The 18,531-nt window shown below is 32.2% G+C and overlaps 1 protein-coding gene across 2 annotated transcripts in view; it reads right to left on the bottom strand.

Annotated features, from left to right (window-relative positions):
* LOC114327367 (uncharacterized) overlaps positions 1 to 17,148 on the bottom strand; it is a 149,018-nt gene extending 131,870 nt beyond the window's left edge. Inside the window, exon 1 of one of the 2 annotated variants that reach the window (XM_050657202.1) lies at positions 16,994 to 17,148. In XM_050657202.1, the coding sequence (XP_050513159.1) occupies positions 16,994 to 17,010 (17 nt within the window). In that variant the 5' untranslated portion in view covers positions 17,011 to 17,148. Of the gene's footprint in view, positions 1 to 15,576; positions 15,656 to 16,993 lie in introns of those variants that run through there. The other variant, XM_050657203.1, reaches the window with a different exon arrangement.
* Between the last annotated feature and the right edge of the window lie 1,383 nt (positions 17,149 to 18,531).

Genomic DNA, 18,531 nt, shown 5'->3' with positions numbered 1-18,531 from the left:
TCGCCAGATTGTCAGACAACCGATGGACAAAACGTATTGTCGAGTGGAGGCCACGAGAAGAAGCACTACGGAGCAGAGGACGACCACCAACCAGATGGGCTGACGATCTGAAACGTATTGTCGGCAACTGGATGCAAGCCGCACAAAACAGAGAAAGATGGAAAGAGCTGAGGGAGACCTATGTTCAGCAGTGGACGCGTACGGGTTGATGATGATGATGATGATGATCTCGAAAACTAATGACTTTATCGTTACTAATGAAGAGTATATTATTTACGTAAAAAGTATTGCAGAATCTAAAAATGGTACTAAAATAGTAATTCCTCCATTGGCGTAGAATTTGAGAAGGGTCAACCATTCACTATCCCCTGCCCTACGCCTCTGGTAATAGTCATAAACGTTTGTTTATCATAATTTAGTGGGGTGTATAGTAGTCGCACTTTTTGCCAAGCGTGAAAAGGATACGTCGAATAGTTTTAAAATGCTGAGCAAAAATAATTTTTAAATTGTTAGATAAAACACCCTGTAACTCAATAAGGAACCACATTTTATTTAAGTGTTTTAGGTTAAATCTTCGTAATTTGTGCTAAGGTTTTTCCAGTTACTATATGGACAATTATTAATGAAACACCCTGTATATCAATAAAAATGTGAATAACGATTATACAACACACAGTTTGGATTTAGTGGTGGAATGGGAACAATAAAGGTATTGTGTACAATGACGGTACTATTACAAAAATGCAGGAAATATAATAAAAACATATTCATATGTTATATAGATTTCAAAAACGCGTTTGACAGAGTTCAACAGAGAGAACTGTAGAAGAAATCTCGAAAGAATAAACAGAAGAGGATGCGCTGATCCAGCCAATCAGCCATCTTTCATTTTTGGCTAAGAAACGCAAGAGCGCCCAACACTCCATAAGGAGGAAAGGCAATAGAGAGCGAAAGATACATGATACCGCACCTAAATACATTGTGTTACAAAACTTCAACAGCTGCATATAAATGATCATTATAAGAACCTCTAATGCCTGGTTGCACCAACAGATCTTAAGCTCCACTTAGCTAAGCTCTACTTATAGATAGGGCCTTCTTGAGTATCGCTTACGTTGCACCATAATTTTATAGATTTTTACCTTATTATCAATTATATCTATTATTATATTATGGTATTCTTATTGTAATATATTATAATTATATTATATTAATTCTTATGATATTCTCGACTTAAGTTTAAGATCTGTTGGTGCAACCGGGCATAAATGAGCGATATATAAATAATGTTGAGTTTTATTTAAAACCAAGCATAAATACATAAATAAAACAAATCTGTCTGAAAATGTATGCGAACTATTTCATTTTTATCTACACATTTACTAACATACTCCGAATCAATTCATTTCTCTGTCAATATCTAAAACAAATAGACTTTGTAGAATTGTTTGTACAACGACTAGCCAAATCTAATTTCACGCCTACTTAGTCACTGTAGATTTCTACTATCCAGTGCTATCCAGAATTTGCCGCTCACTCACGACTATTCTGACCCATATATTATCTAATAGTAGGGGAGGCCAGTACGCTAAATTTGCAGTTACTCGAGCGTTATGAGAACCTATTGGGTTGTGAAGATTAGGTCCTAAAACCAAAAAAAGTTGAGTTAAGTTTTCCATTTTAATTATATAAAAGCCGTATACCATGTCTCGGTAGGACGGACAGGCCATCCTGTCCATCCTATGCCCTTCTTTCTTGCAAACTGAGCAGTAAGGTTTGCTGCTGCAGTTTGCTACTGTGTGACCTGATTGCAGGCAGTTATAGCAGCACGCTGCCCTCATCTCTTCCTTACATTTATATGTATTGTACCCAAACTGTAGGCACTTATAACATCTGATTGGGTTGTGCCTCTCCATTATTTGACACCCTACCGATCCTATCTTAATTGTGCCGTACCTGCTCAGCTCCTCTGCTCTGGAGGGGCATACGGCTATCGTCGCTACCTGTTCTCCAAATCTGTTTGTCCTTAAGACCCTGACATCTATCTCTTCCTCCGGATCCTCCGGAATGCCTGTGTAGCCTTTAATGGATTTCTTGAGACTCTCTTCGCTCACTCCAGGTTTCAGGCTCGTAATGGTGAAGAAAGTCTTCTTTCTTCGGATTGATGTATTCATCCCATTCATCTTCGTGTCCAATTTTTTTCATTTTAGTGGGACTTTCCATTTTTTAGTTTAACTTTCCATTTCCAACAATGGTCTTTTCCGATTACAGCGCCATCTATCCATAATTCGAAAAAACTTCTCGAATAATAGTATATTATTCAACGAGCTTGTAATGATGGCTATTACTCACGATAATGAAGTTTGCGACACGAGCCGTAGGCGAGTGTCGTAATTTATCAGAGTGAGTAATAGCCATTACATGCAAGTAGAATACTATACTTTTTCTACGACCTTTTTTATTTGGGTTAGTAGAAAATATAATTATCAACTACTAACATTATTCAAAATCGAAAGATTATTTTTCATAAGAAAACATATTTTATATAACTATGGCAACACTGTTAGAATTGCCCTCTTTGAGCTTACGAAACAATGAAACAGACAGTTGACATTAGTGTCATGGAATGGAGGCGGCTTTTAAAAATAAGACATATTTTAGACAAAAATATATAAGGCAATTACACGAAAAGGAACGTGTGCTCTCAATAAAAATTTATTGTACAATCAACAGTACTTACGTTAAACAGAATTCATTGATATAAATTTCATATCCATAAGCCCTTTTACGGAAATAATAGCGATTGTTTATATTTACCTTTGAATAACGTCAATCTTAAAATGTCAAATGTTGAAATTTAAACGTAAAAAATATACTAACCCATTGTTACAGTTAAAAATCCTTTAAACATTTTTCGAATTTAATTGTTGATATAAATTACAATAATTATTTCATTCATAGGAGTTTCTGACCAATAGAAAGCTACAGAAATAAAAATTAAACTGATAATTTTTGATAATATCCCGTCAAGTATATTACGTCAGATGCCCTTCGTTGCTACGAAAATATACATTCAGTGATATTAATGACAATTAATGTTTTAAAAATTATAAAAGTGATGACTTTCAACCTTCAAATGTTTATAACAACTGTGTATTTAATTGTACTATTAATTTGTACTTACATAAATAAATTACAATAAAATTTTGGTTTTGAACAGTTTTATTCATGAAATAATCTCAACAAATTGCACTCGATCTCTAAAATTATTATCGAATTTTTACCCTCGTGACACTCTGACATAATTTCACTCCCCTTCGGGTTGTGAAATTAAAATTGTCAAAGTGTCACTCGGGAAAAATTTGATCATTTTAGAGCTCTTGTGCAATTACTACTGATAATTTATGATAATTTCCCGTCGTCAAGTATATTACGTCAGATGCCCTTCGTTGCTATGAAAAAATACATTCAGTGACATTAATGACAAATGTTTTAAAAATTATATAAGTGATGACTTTCAACCGTCAAATATTTATAACAACTGTGTGTTTAGTTGTACTAATTTGTATTTACATAAATAAATTACAATAAAATTTTGGTTTTGAACAGTTTTATTCATGAAATAATCGCAACAAATTGCACTCGATCTCTAAAATTATTATAGAATTTTAGAGCTCTTGTGCAATTACTACTGACTATTTTATTTAATAAACAAGTTTAAGTAATTTTATTTGCTAATAGGTATATTAAAAGTGCCATGCACCACTTGAATCTAACTTCAACCCGTAAGTAATGATTCGTGAGTAACTTAAGCCCGTGAGTATATAATGAACTATTACTCACGGGTAAAGTAATGGGTGTTATTATCTATTCAAAAACAGCAAATAATGAGCATATTATTAAACGGTCGTAGAAAAAAGTTACTTATTTATACGCCAGGAATCCAAATCTGAAATAAAAAATGGGGGCTCCTATTTAAGATTTTAAAGTAACCCGCCACCCCACCTCCGTGGGGTGTCCTGTTTGGTATCATTCGATAGATTTTTAAAAATTATTGAAACAGTATTTTTCAGTTTTTGATCTGATGTTCATTTTGCGAAATATCGCCGAGTTCCTATTTAAAATTTTAAAGTTACTCCCCACCCCTCTCCGTGGGGGGTTGTGTTTGGTATCATTCGATAGATTTTTGAAACTTTGAAACAAATTGAATACCTGTTTTCAGTTTTTCGATCTATCGTTGATTTCGCGAAATATTCGCTTTTTTTTTTTAACTTTTGACTCACCCATTTTCTTACGCTCCGTTCAAATCGTCAGATTTTTGAAATATACACTGTTATGAATGTTCTTAACTTACCTTATCTAAATCAGACGATTTCGAGTTTTTTTAAGGTTAGATTTTTTTCGGACCCCTCCTTAACGAACTCCCCTGTATTAAGAGTCCATATATGGTAGAAGTACATTTACAGGCTACAAGGTTTCTCCCCATGTGATTTTCTGACGCGTTCGAGCAACTGCAAAAATCCCCTCTTGAGCTCTCCTACCATAATATTTTTTGCTAGTGTTCGTTATGAAATCTCTGTGCAGGAAGTCTCAGCTGGTGCCTCATAAAATGCGCTGTTTTATATTTATTTTTATCAATTTCAACAATTGTGGCACAGATTTTTTTTAACATTGACCTTGGTCTCTAATGCATGGTTCCAAAATAAAATCCTCATAAAATTGTCAATATACATTATTGCTTTAATCATTTTGATATCTCATGAGTATTACACATAAAGTTTTCATGAATTGTTGGCTAGAGAAGATGTGATGGAAAAAATGTTTATTGTTGCAATTTTGTTCAATTTAAGATACAATATAGTACGCGGTTGATTTATATAATAAAGATATTATGATTTTACTACATTTAATAGACACAATAACTTTTGAGACCAAAAAAATAGTAATAGGATGAAAACTTTCGAAAAAGGGAAGAAAATATAACAAAAGCACATATACTTGGTGATCTCTGAATAAATGGTCTATCAGGGACCGACTGAAGCAAACAGGGTGGATCAGTTCTATATTATGGATATAATCCCTCGATATGAGCGACCTTAAGTTTACTTCTAGCCGAAAACTACATGCGGTAGATTAGATTGTTTATTTTCTGCAGAATGGTGTATGAACCCTACCAGTTTCCTTGTTTCTAACAAAGTCTTTTCTTACGTTTGTGATTGTATAACCATACTGATGCCACTTCTTTCGAAAGATGTTTCTTCAGTATGCATGTCGAGTCTGGGCTTGGATTTATCACTTTGAAGCTTCAAATTTTTGGCAGCAAATCCATACACTTTTTCCAATATTTCTTCTTCTTCCTTTTCCCACGATCTTTCCTTTCAGTATTTGTTGGGCATATTGGTACTTTCTCAGTATGTGGCCTAGGTATGATATTTCCTAAATTTTACTGTTTTGAAAAGTTCTCGTTTCTTGCCTATTCTATGCTGCACTTCTTCGTTTGAGGTATGGGATGTCCATGAAATCTTAAAGATTCTTAAATATTTTCAAACCCATTGAGTCGAGTACGCTAACATTTTCTAAAATAAGACTAGAGCAGAGAAAGATTAAGATTTTGTTGTAGCGAGTTATTAACTTGTTTTACTTTTGTTTTGTTTTTTACGCAATTGTATAGGAATAATCTGATTTTATTTAAATAATATTTTCTTCTTCTTCTCATATACTTATACTAACAATACGGATAAAAGAAATAAAACATCATAATATATGGTACATATATGTACAGTAGAAAACCATCTCTTAATATTATTATTATTGTTTAAATATTACAGCTAATTTACAATCTACTAAGTAATACAGGAGTATTCAGTAGGTAAATATGATACAACATGTGGCTTGTAGTGTTTAGATGTCTGGTAGTGGTGGTTGGTATAATTCTCTTATGATTTGGCAATCATTTGTTATGTGGAATATCTTCCTTTGGGTCTGTTTGCCTGAAGGTCAATGACTTCTCTTATGAATGAAATGCCAAGATGGTTGTGTATTGTATGGTTGGAAAGGTACCATGGAGCATTGGCTATTGTTCGAAGGGTTTTCGACTGAAAAGTTTGTATTGTTGGAAGTTTTATTGCAACTACAGAGTTCATTTCCGTAAGACCAAAACATGGGTTTGAGGATGATTGACTTATAAATCAGTATTTTGTTCTCGAGTGAGAGTTGTGACTTATTTTCAAGTAGCCAAGGTACATTTGTTTAAATTTTATGTTTAGTTATGTCCGTTTGGCATTAATATGTGTTTTCCAAGACAGCTGGTGATCTAGATGCAGCCTTACATATTTTCCGAAGCTATTAGAATAATCCGGGAATAAGAATAAGCCACAACGATTTCCGAAGTGGAAATCGAAACGTCATTTTTAAAGTAAAATTGTAGCTTATGTATAATTGTAGCAAAAATAGTTGGTTAAAATCATCTCTGCAGAACCAACAATCATGTAGTCACTTCCTGAAAGTATTGTTAGAAATTTCTCGTACGAGAAACCCCGGTTTTCCAGGTCAATTAGTAAAAATTCTAAAAAATGGTGAATGAACTTGGATAAACTAGACATCAAATTTTTTGAGCGGTCACGAGGCGTGGTGAATGAACTTGCGAACATTTATTTTATCTGGTAGAATTTGGCATTATAGTTAAAAATAAACGCTTTTATTGGAATTGGGATATTCAGATACATAATATTTTTATAGTTGTATTTGTCTAATAAAACCACAATGTAGATAATTTTCAAGAATTTTACAGCTGCGATGATTGAACGACCATAAAATACTGAGTAACTGTTAGAGAAAAATTAATACACGTCAAATAAATGTCAAAATAATCAATAATCGCAAAATATTTTACATATAGTCTTGTCGCCAGGGGGGTAAAACGTGCTCCTTTATTCAGATGGACTTACCCAAGTTTTTTTATCTAATTAGACCCGTAGAATACGAATTTTTTGGGTAACAGTTGATCCGGATGTCGATAAGATTGTTATAAACAAAGAACTTGAGGAATTACATAACAGCGACTTCTCGCAAAACGAAACAAATTTTTGTATTTTTTTGGGTAATTCTAAGCAAAAAATGTTCTGACTAGTTTTTTCATAGGATGCATAGTTTTCGAGATAAACGCGGTTGAACTTAAAAAAATCGAAAAATTGCAATTTTCGAAACAGAATAACTTTTGATTAATAAAGAAAATAGCAATTCTGCTTACCGAATTTGAAAGTTCAAGTCAAATTAAGTATATCGGTTTTGATGATTTGAATTGCTAAAAATTAATTTTTTTTATTGTTAAACAAAGCTATAAATACATAGTATTTGAGTGATGTTTTCAATGATCTTAAAAGAAGAAGTCATCGTCAGATTTATCAAGGCACAGAGACTCAGATGGATGGGATATAAAGAAAGGAGAAATTCAGAAGCCGTTATCAAGTACCTAAATTACCAAATGGAGACCTGTATCAGGCAGGCCACGAGGAAGACTCAAAACCAGATGAAAGAACCAGATAGTCGAGGACCTTAAGAAGATGGGAGTCAGAGAATGGATAGCCATAAGCAAAAAGAGGAACGAATGGAGAAAAATTGTAGAAGATTCCAGGTCACACAACCAATTGTAAAACCAAAATGTTAATGCGGACTGATTCCCGCGAATAATGAATCGGAAGAGCCCAAACTAGGTGGCAATCACTTCGCTAGAAGTTTATAGTAAATTTACATTCAAGATGCAGTAAAAATAAACAAACCAAGATACGTTAAATGCTACTAGGAGCACTCCCGAATCATAATTTACAATGTATATACATTGTAAATCATGATTTGTATAGATGCCATGATCATGATAGTAAACTATAATATGTATTTCACAAATGATTTGTATTTTTGAAAACTGCTATGAAAATATAAATATGTTATGTGTAAAAAACTTTTTTTAAGTTAAACATATACCACCCCCCCACAAACCCTAGGGGTTAAAAAATGCGGTTAAAAAATACATTTTAGATCATTTATCGTCGAGTATAAACATGTATAATAAATAGCTCTGGATCCCGCGTATGAAAAAAAGTTCATTAATAGCAAGCTGAAAATTTGTTAATAGCTTAAGGGTGTCTAGTGGGACAAACTTTGATATATGGGAACACTGGAACAGGGGAAGTTTTAATTGTGGAACAGGTTAAAAATTTGGAACGGTCAGACCACCAAAACGGCACATGTATTTTGTCCGACATAACAGACTTAAACTCTCCGAACAGAGATTAAACTCTCATGCAAAAATCAGACTGCTATTTATCACCTGTCATAATTCCTGTCATTTGACATATTCTACGTGTTCCACTCATTAAAACGCCCATTTGGTGATAAATAGCAGTCTGATTTTTGCATGAGAGTTTAATCTGTGTTCGGAGAGTTTAAGTCTATTCTGTCGGAAAAAATAAATGTGCCGTTTTCGTGGTCTGACCGTTCCAAATTTTTAACCTGTTCCACAATTAAAACTACCCCTGTTCCAGTGTTCTCATTTATCAAAGTTTATCCGACTAGACACCCTTAAGCTATTAACAAATTTTCAGCTTGATATTAATCAACTTTTTTTTCATACGCGGGATCCAGACCTATAAAGCGTTATGAGGTAATTTAAAAAAAAGAGAGATAGTTTTATTACAAATTGGTTTGATTTAGACTGGTTTGATGGAATCAAAGTTTAGAATATATTTTTTGTTTATTATGGATTTCAAATACGTCAAACAACATACTAAATATATAAAAATAACTTTTAAGTTTATTTTACTCCAAGGCAACACAACTCTTTGATCTAGTATTATAGTTGAGAAAATTGTATTTTTTGTAAATTAGATTAAATTTTTTACACCCAAAGGCAAATTTCCAAAATAAATCCTGCAACACCTTTCTTACAATGTTTCTTTAATACATTTAACAATGTCTTTCAGTAAAGTCATTGCTTGCCAATCAATTCAGAGTAGAGAGGCGTTAGACAAGGGTACGTTTGTTAACCTGATTTATTCAATAATTATTATGAACATGCTATGAGGACGGCTTTAAAAGGATGGATTCATGAAGTTACAGTGGCTGGTAGAAAAATCTCCAATGTATGATTTGCTGGTGACACTACACCTATAGCAGCAAATAACCAAGAAATGCTAGATCTCCTGTGAAGAGTTTAGTTAGAAAGCTTGAAACTTGGTCTTAAAATTAATGAAGACCAGACGAAAATAGAAAGATAGGTTCAACACTATTCAGCTGAGTAAATACTTGCAGGAATACCAGAATATGTAGTAGTAGACCGATGGCAACTGCTTAATAGAAGTTCGAAGACGCATTGGTATGACAAATAATGAGGGTCGCCTAGCTACAGTTTGGAAAACCAGATCGATCTCTCAAAAAATCATGATGATATTGGCGAATACACTTGTATTCTAAATATTTCAGTTGTATATTTCATATTTCTTGAAATAGAGAGTGAGTTGTATGTATGGAAACCCTCAATTTTCTCGCAAACGACTTGCACGATTTTTATATGTTTTGGTGTCTAAGGGTTTTATAATGCAACCGATTTTACAGTTGTAATTACATTTTTGTCAGATCTCCCGTGTTTCCTGAAATCTAATGAACTTTCTTATTTCAAATGGGACATCCTGTATATTTATACGTTTTGAATTCCATAATAAATACTGATTATTTTTCATGTTACATTCCCTATACCTAGATGCCACATTTTTGGAGTTATTACTACATTTGTTTAAAAAGGAAATTTTAAACAAATTATAAAAATCAATTTTTTCGGCCCGGGTAGGCATTGTTTTAGGTTCCTTGGATCATTACGAACAAAAAAGGTCTATATAAACTTTTCTCTAAAGTTATTAGTTTTCGAGTTATAAACAATTTAAAACTGACAAAAACGAAAAATCACGATTTTCAATTTTCAAAAACACACAGTAAACACACAGTACACAAAGTGTTTCCTGAAATCTAATGAACTTTCTTATTTCAAATGGGACATCCTCTATATTTTTTACGTTTTGAATTCCATAATAAATACTGATTATTTTTCATGTTACATTCCCTATACCTAGATGCCACATTTTCGGAGTTATTACTACATTTGTTTAAGAAGGAAATTTTAAACAAATTATAAAAATCAATTTTTTCGGCCCGGGTAGGCATTGTTTTAGGTTCCTTGGATCATTACGAACAAAAAAGGTCTATATAAACTTTTCTCTAAAGTTATTAGTTTTCGAGTTATAAACAATTTAAAACTGACAAAAACGAAAAATCACGATTTTCAATTTTCAAAAACACACAGTAAACACACAGTACACAAAGTAAAAAAAATATACTTTTTGAAACTACGAATTACCTAAATTCACGCTTGAACCTTCTTCTATCAGCTGCACATAAGAATTTTTGGCACGTTTTATTCTAAAATATTGTTTTATTGTTTTTTAATTGTTAATGAAGCGCATATGAGATTACGGGTGCATTAACAACTAAAAAACAATATTTTAAAATGAAATAAGCCCATACACCTTATCGGTAGCTAATAAAATAAGGTGTGATCTTGAATTTAGGTACTTCGTAGTTTCAAAACTAGTATCTTTTATTTGTGTTTTTGAATCTTGCAAATCGTAATTTTTCGATTTTTTTCAGTTTTAAATTGTTTATAACTCGGAAACGATTAACTTTAGAGAAAAAATACAAAAGACATTTTTTGTTTCTAATGATGTAAAGAACCTAAAATAATGTCTACCCGGGCCAAAAAAATTGATTTTTATAATTTGTTGAACATTTTTTTTGTAATAAATGTAGGCATTTAGGTATAGGGACTATAACACGAAAAATAATCAGTATTTCTTAAGGACTTAAACACGCAAAAAATACACAGGGAATTCCATTTGAAATAAGAAAGTTCATTAGATGTCCAGAAAAACGGAAGATTTGACAACAATGAAATTACCACTATAATATCGGCCGCATTATAAAACCCTTCAATGCCAAAATTTATAAAATTCGTGCAAGCTGTTTCCGAGATAATTGAGTGTTTTCATACATAAAACTCACTCTGTATACATCAAAAATAGGGACCCCGACAAATTACAGATATATGCAAACATACCTAAGACCATGAATACAGAGTACAATGGAAAGATGCACCAATAGTCGTGAAAGAAGCAGACACGAAAAAAAGATCAAAGACATCCTACTCAATGAGAGTAAAATGTGTAGCAAAGCCGTCAGCAGAATGTACAGTGGAACCTCGATAACTCGGATTAATCGGGACCACGGCTGATCCGGGTTATCGAAAATCCGAGATAGCTGGAGAATATGGTAAAAATTAATAAAATACGGTATACTTACAGATAAACTCCGTTAGAATTGAAAGAACATGAAATATATATAAATATTACAAATATGCACAGTACCTACACCTCAAAATTACTAAAAAAAAACACCAAACACAAACGTAAGCAAACGGAAGCGAACAATACAAGACACACAATACAGTCACAACGATGTAATGTTATTTAAGAACAGTGAAAACTAAAGACCATTGTTTATAAAAGAATTTTTTAAATAGTCTTTCGTAAACAATGCTAAGACAGTTTGAAATAAAAAGGAATAGGTACTACAGACATGTGCCTGTTGTTTCTGCGGCGTGTGCTAGGAGTCATTTTTACTATAGTATAGTTCAAATTACACACATACACATTATTTCTCAAATATTATATTACATATATTTTTATTGTTGAAAGGTTTGTCTGATAATTAACTATTTTGATGGGAAATAAGCCACAATTAAATTGAAAAATAATTTTTAGCACGATTGATCATTTTTGACTGTTTACCGTGACAGATTTTACGTCAGTAGGTGACATTTACTAGCAACTCGACGGTAAGTAATCCAACTCGACGGTAAGTACTCCAACTCGACGGTAAGTACACTCGACGCGTCGAGTTAAAAAATCTCTTAATTTTAATTTATTTTTTGAAAGAATAATGAAAACTAACGAATTATTTATTAATATTGAAACTTATGGTACAATTTGTTAAATTATTTAATGAAATCCCACTTGTTTCGGCTGTGGTTTCACTTCTAACAGAAACTCCTGCAGAATCGCATACATTAGTAGTATCCTACATTTTTTCTCTTCAAATACGCGATCAAAGTTGAAAACTTGGAAATATCAATGCCATCATAAAGAAAAACGGTGGAATTAATCATTGAATATTCTGCCCAGAGGCTTCCAGGAGCTTTCAACTGCATATGTCTTTGAACGAAATATGCCAATAGAGTCTTTTCTTCGATTCTTAAATTCTTGCCTTCGCACCATTTTTTAAAACTTTGGTAGGTATTTTGATAACGGATTTTGGATTTTTCGGGAATAATTGCGGAACACCCTTCTTCCCAAGCCCGTTCAATTTCTTCAAATTCACTTTCGCTCATATTTTAATTTATAATAATCAAAATTGTACTTAAAATTATTGACAACTAAATAGAAACTCAATTCTCCATTGTTGTTATGCACCCTAGTTACTACCTAACAACCAAAGTATCTATCTTGATAAAATGAATGAAACTAGTCAATATGACGAAAATGTTTAATTTTAGAATTTATAATGGTATCAATCGTGCAAAAAACGTTATAAGCATGTCGAACGTTAAGGGTAACCTATCTTAGACAATAATTGGAGTCGTCGCTCCGCTCCTCCTCCAAACAATTGTCTTCGATCGGTATAAAACCCTTACCGTTCTCCGTACTTAATATACTATTATTAACGTTTCGACGCCCAAATCGGGTCGTTGTCAAAATACAAAATATTGAAAATCTAAATGTTTATCTGATGAAAATCGGTCCGGGTTAGCCGGACTTCCGGGTTATCGGGGGCCGACTTATCGGGGTTCCACTGTATTAGGATTTGGTTGCCTTTGTAAACGATTTCCAAATTTTCCCATTTCAGTCTTCTAGCATGATATAGTTCTATCAATTATACATACACAGAATACAGGGACAAATCAATTTCAATACATTGTTTATATTGAGATTATGAAGAAATGGATTTCTTTATTCGCTCCGAGCGTTACAAAGTGTCAAAGCAAAATCGACCGACCTGCTCACGTTGGCGGTTGCTTGAATCTTTGTAAGGACGCTTTATTGTATGTTTAAATGGGACATTTTTTTTAAATTCCATATCACGTTATTTGTTGTGTTGTTCACTGTAAAAATACATGGAAAACTAGTGATGTGAAATACTTTTATTTTCCTCATTCCCAAAAAAAATTAGATCAAAGAATAAAATTAATTAACGCTGTTATAAGGATGAAGTGAGGTTAACTTTTTTCATATATACAAAGGATAGGGCGATATACACATGATATAGTAATGTTATTTACGTTTTTATAAGTTTTGTACATATTACATACACTTTTTAGATGTGATAAATCCGAATTGACTCCAAAAAATACGGATACAGTATGTCCTATATAACCTCACTATCGCAAATTATGTCAATAAATCTTTATTAACGACTAAAAATATTTTTGTTGAACTATAAATGACATTATAAAATAATAACTAATGAATTCTAACAATTTGTATTCGTTTATTATCTCTAAAAAATAAAATATTCAAGTTTAACAAAATATAAGAGTCAATACTAAAACGTCCTTACAAAACTGACAGCGTGTCACGTGACTGTAAATTTCTGTAAAAAGAGGGGAGACGCACGGAACCAATACTACTTAGGACCTAAGATATCGTCAGTTGATGACTTTTTTTTCTTCTTTTTATATAGACATGACTGTAGAGTTTTCAATGTGCCTCACATACAGTTCTACAGTTTCCCCTCTTGCATTTGCGGAAAATTCATTTCAGACACAAGAAAAGACACGAAACTTTCCAGAACGACAGTGAGCAAACATGGCTCGATTTTCTCACTGAAAAATTAATAGTGTTCCGCTAGTAAGGATTTTTCTGTAAAATTTTGATGAATTTAAGTTTATCGATCTTGGAAGTTGCTGATGTTGTGTCGCATCCTGAAAAAGCATGGAGAAACAGCAAATTCTCTGCGATGACGTCGCCATATATAAAACTTAAAGTACAGTATAATTGATCCGACTCACACCCTTTGGAAGATTAAAAAAAGTATATTGCACTGCTTCCTTCCTAATGTCCTCTGCTACGACAGTCACAGAACCATACGATTAGGATGCAGCAAGTGCAGAACGGATTATGACTGCATCTATACTACATCTGATTCAGCTTGGTCGACACAAAAAACCCACTTGTAGGGCAATTACGAGAAGGCAATATTGAGAAGGTCTATTAATTTTGTTTCGTTCTTTTCATTAAAAATTAAGAATAATTAATTAATAATAATAATATTAAGACTAAGATTAAAATTAATTTTAGTTTAATTTTGGTGGCGGGGAAAAGGGTCGATAATAAATTAATAGGAACATAAAGTTTTTCAGAAAATGAAAAATTTATATGAACAAAAAAATATATAATATAAAACTAAGCCTAAGCTAACGAAGCTAAGAACTAGGTTCGTTTTTATCGTATTTTTACGAGTATTCAAGAACGCGGTTAACTTCGGAGCTCTATAAAACCAGATAAACTAATTAAACTGAACAACCCTGTATAAAATTTCTCTGTCATCTTATCATAAAATCATTAGAAAAAAGTTATAGCGCCCAAAAAGAATGTGACGAAAAATTTATAAATATTTTTGTTTATAACTTTTTTATTTTTCCATAAAAAGTAATAGAAATAAAGTTGTAGATTGTAGACAATTTAATTCGATTTAAATGAAAATTGAAAAATTTTCGGTAGGTTTGCTGGGTTTAGTAGATACAGCGCGAAAACCTTTTGCGTCCCTTTTTCCAAGATGGTCGCGGGGGACAAGGTCCCCCGGCTTAAACTTAAGCTTAATCTTGAACGTAAGCTTATACTAACCTCTATACATATAAAAAAAAAATAAAATTCTGTCCTCTTAAAAAACGCAACCCTAAATGTAACTTTTCTATGAACTAAAGGGAATATAGTTCTTCCACTCTAACTTTTCCCATGAGTTACGATTCATTTTCAAACAAATTAAGTCAAAACATAAAGTGAAGCGAACGTCGATGTGTATATACATTTTCTATGCTGTATACTATATACTTTACACATCGGCGTACGTTTCACTTTATGTTTTGATTTAATTTCTTTGAAAATGAATCGTGACGCATGGGCAAAGATAAAATGGAACAGCTATATCTACTTTTGAGTCAATACCATTTTCTACAATGGATAAAATTGTCTGAATGATGATGAATTGACAAGAGATGGTACGAAAAGCGCAAAAAAGTAAACTCCAATATTTAACGAAAAATTAATGAATGAAAAAATTTCAACACACAAATTAGTGATCTGTAAATTAAAAAAAAATATATCAACTCTTCATTCTACAAGCTAAGACCTATTAAAAAAATATTTCTAAGATAATAATAAAAAACACAAAATGAGAAAACACTCTTTTATCACTTACCTATAAGCTTCAGTCATAACATAAAAAATAAAGTAAAAAAGTCACCCCGAAAAAAAAAACAAGTAAAGCACTACATCGACTAAACGTAAATTATTCATTGAAACCCCCTCTATAAAATTTCTCTGGTGTCATTTTATTATAAAATCACTAGAAAAAAGTTACAACACCAAAAAACAATTCATAAAATTTTAATAATTTTTTTAATCACATATTCTGGGACCAAAAATAGTTCGAATGAACCTAACTTACTTTAGTACAAATATGCACATAAAAAAAGTTACAGCCCTTTGAAATTACAAAATGAAAATCGATTTTTTCGAATATATCGAAAACTATTGGAGATTTTTTATTGAGAATGGACATGTGGCACTCTTATGAAAGGAACATCTTAAAGAAAAATTATAGTGAAATTTGTGCACCCCATAAAAATTTTATGGGGGTTTTGTTCCATTAACCCCCCCCCCCCCCACCAAACTTTTGTGTACGTCTCAATTAAATTATTATTGTGATACCATTAGTTAAATTCAATATTCTTAAAACTTTTTTGCCCCTTATTATTTTTTCGATAAGGCAGTTTTTATCGAGTTGAGGCTTATTTTTTAATAGGTTTACATACAAACAAATTTTATGGGGGTTTTGTTCTTTTAAACGCCCCAAATATTTGTGTACGTTCCAATTAAAATATTACTGCGGTATTATTAGTTATACACAGTGTTTTTAAAACTTTTTTTGCCTCTTTGTATTTTTTCGATAAGCCACCTTTTATCGAGATGTGGCTTCTTTTTTAATATGGTTCAAAATATACCTAAAAATGTAAATTATAAATAAATTTTCATATTATTACCAAGTCTCCATAATCGTACTTAACCATATACAAAAATATGTGGTGGATTTGACAAATATTCAAAACATCTCGATAAAAACTGACCTTTCGAAAAAGTACTAAGAGACAAAAAAGTCTTAAAAATAGTGTGTTTAACTAATGGTACTACAATAATAAATTAATTGGAACGTAGACAAAAGTTTGGGGGGTTTAAAAGAACAAAACCCCCATAAAATTTTTATGGGGTGTCCAAATTTCACTATAACTTTTTCTTAAGATGCTACTGCCATAAAAATGCCACATGTCCATTTTCAATAAAAAATATCTAATAGTTTTCGATATATTGGAAAAAATCGATTTTCATTTTGTAACTTTAAAGGGTTGTAACTTTTTTTATGTGCACATTTGTACTAAGGTAAGTTAGGTTCAATCGAACTATTTTTGGTGCCAGAATATGTGTATAAATTTATGACCTGTATTTTTGTTACACTCTGTATATCAACCCTTAATTTTTCAAGCTAAGACCTACTAAAAAAATAGTTTTCAAAGATAATAATCAAAAGCACAAAAAGGGCACACTTTTTCTAAACTTACCTATAAGCTTCAGTCATAACATAAAAAATAAAGTAAAAAAGTCACCCCGAAAAAAAAAACAAGTAAAGCACTACATCAACTAACGTACACGAAAAAAGTCTCGCCCGAAACTAGAGTGTACTGGCTGAAAAACTAAAAACTGGCTGGAGAGTTCATGCGGACATTGCCTCGAGAATCAAAAGTTGTACGGGCGGGATGCCAAAAAAATTATATCCTACATACAACTATACATATACTATCGCACCACGATGTCTATTTTTCGGGACACTTTTTTATAAACATTTACGCTAACGAATAATCACCCGGCTTAGCTGGATTTATGAGCAGACTTAAGGGAAGTAATCTGTTATGAGAGAATCAAAATAACAAGAGAAAACTATAGGTAACTGAATTCTTGAACAAAACGCACCAATATTATTTTTTTGTACTTGCCTTTTATACTACCCAGAATATATTTCTGGGAGAATAATATTAAGTATTTTAATAGACGGTGGCCGGACAAAAAGAATCAGAGGTATTATCAGGAACTACAACATTTTTGGAAAACCAGCGATAGATCAATTTTTAAATAAATAGCGACGCACTTTCCGGTGTTTTCGTTTATTTTACTTTCACCCCTAAGCCACGGTAAGAATCACCCCAACTTTTTTTAATGGAAATGGCTGTCAAATACGGTATCTTTTGAAGGTCCTTCCAATTCCCTATACATTAGTCCTTTAATTTCTAAATTAGATACAATATTTTCTTGAATATATCTATTAATAAAAAAACTACATATTTTTTTAGCTAGTTAATTATTTCTTGCTTCGTCCAGAAAGAAATAAGTAACTAGCTAAAAATATTAATTTTATTGATGATGCAATAAAGAAAGCCAAGAAAAGTATGAGAAAATTATCATTAATATACTGGCAAGTGAAACAAGCTCAACTATCGGAGCTATTATTTGCAAACGACATGGTATTGATAACAGAAAACAGAAAAGACTTACAGAACCGTCTTGAAATCCTAGAAGAAGAACTATCAAACGTAAATATGAAAATTAATACAGAGAAAACAAAAACAATGATAATTTCCAGTACGAAGAAATCCCACGCAATAGAGTTAGACGGGAAACAACTAGAGCAAGTGGAATATTTTAAATACATACCTAGGAGTAATAATTGAATCATATGGTAAACAAGACATGGAAATAAAGGAGAGAATGGGACGAACAGGAAGCTTATTTAACACTATGAAAACAATATTTTTGGGGAAAAAAGAAATACCATAGAAAGTAAAAAAACGGCAGTCGTTAGATCAGTAGTTAGACCAACAATCATGTATAACAGCGAGACATGGACATTGACGGGGAGAAAAAATCCAGAGTTAATGCTATGGAAATGAGGTTTCTGAGGAAAATAGCAGACAGAAAGAGGACAGACGAAATACGAAACGAAACAATCAGACCAAACCTAAAACTAGAACCAATCAATGAAAAAATAGTAGAGGAACAACTTAGATGGTTCGGGCACATGTGTAAAATTTCGAACAAGAGGCTA

This window comes from Diabrotica virgifera, chromosome 7, assembly GCF_917563875.1.
Source record: "Diabrotica virgifera virgifera chromosome 7, PGI_DIABVI_V3a".
In the NCBI taxonomy this organism is placed as follows: Eukaryota; Metazoa; Arthropoda; class Insecta; order Coleoptera; family Chrysomelidae; genus Diabrotica; species Diabrotica virgifera.
This window is presented reverse-complemented; position numbering and strand designations above follow the sequence as displayed.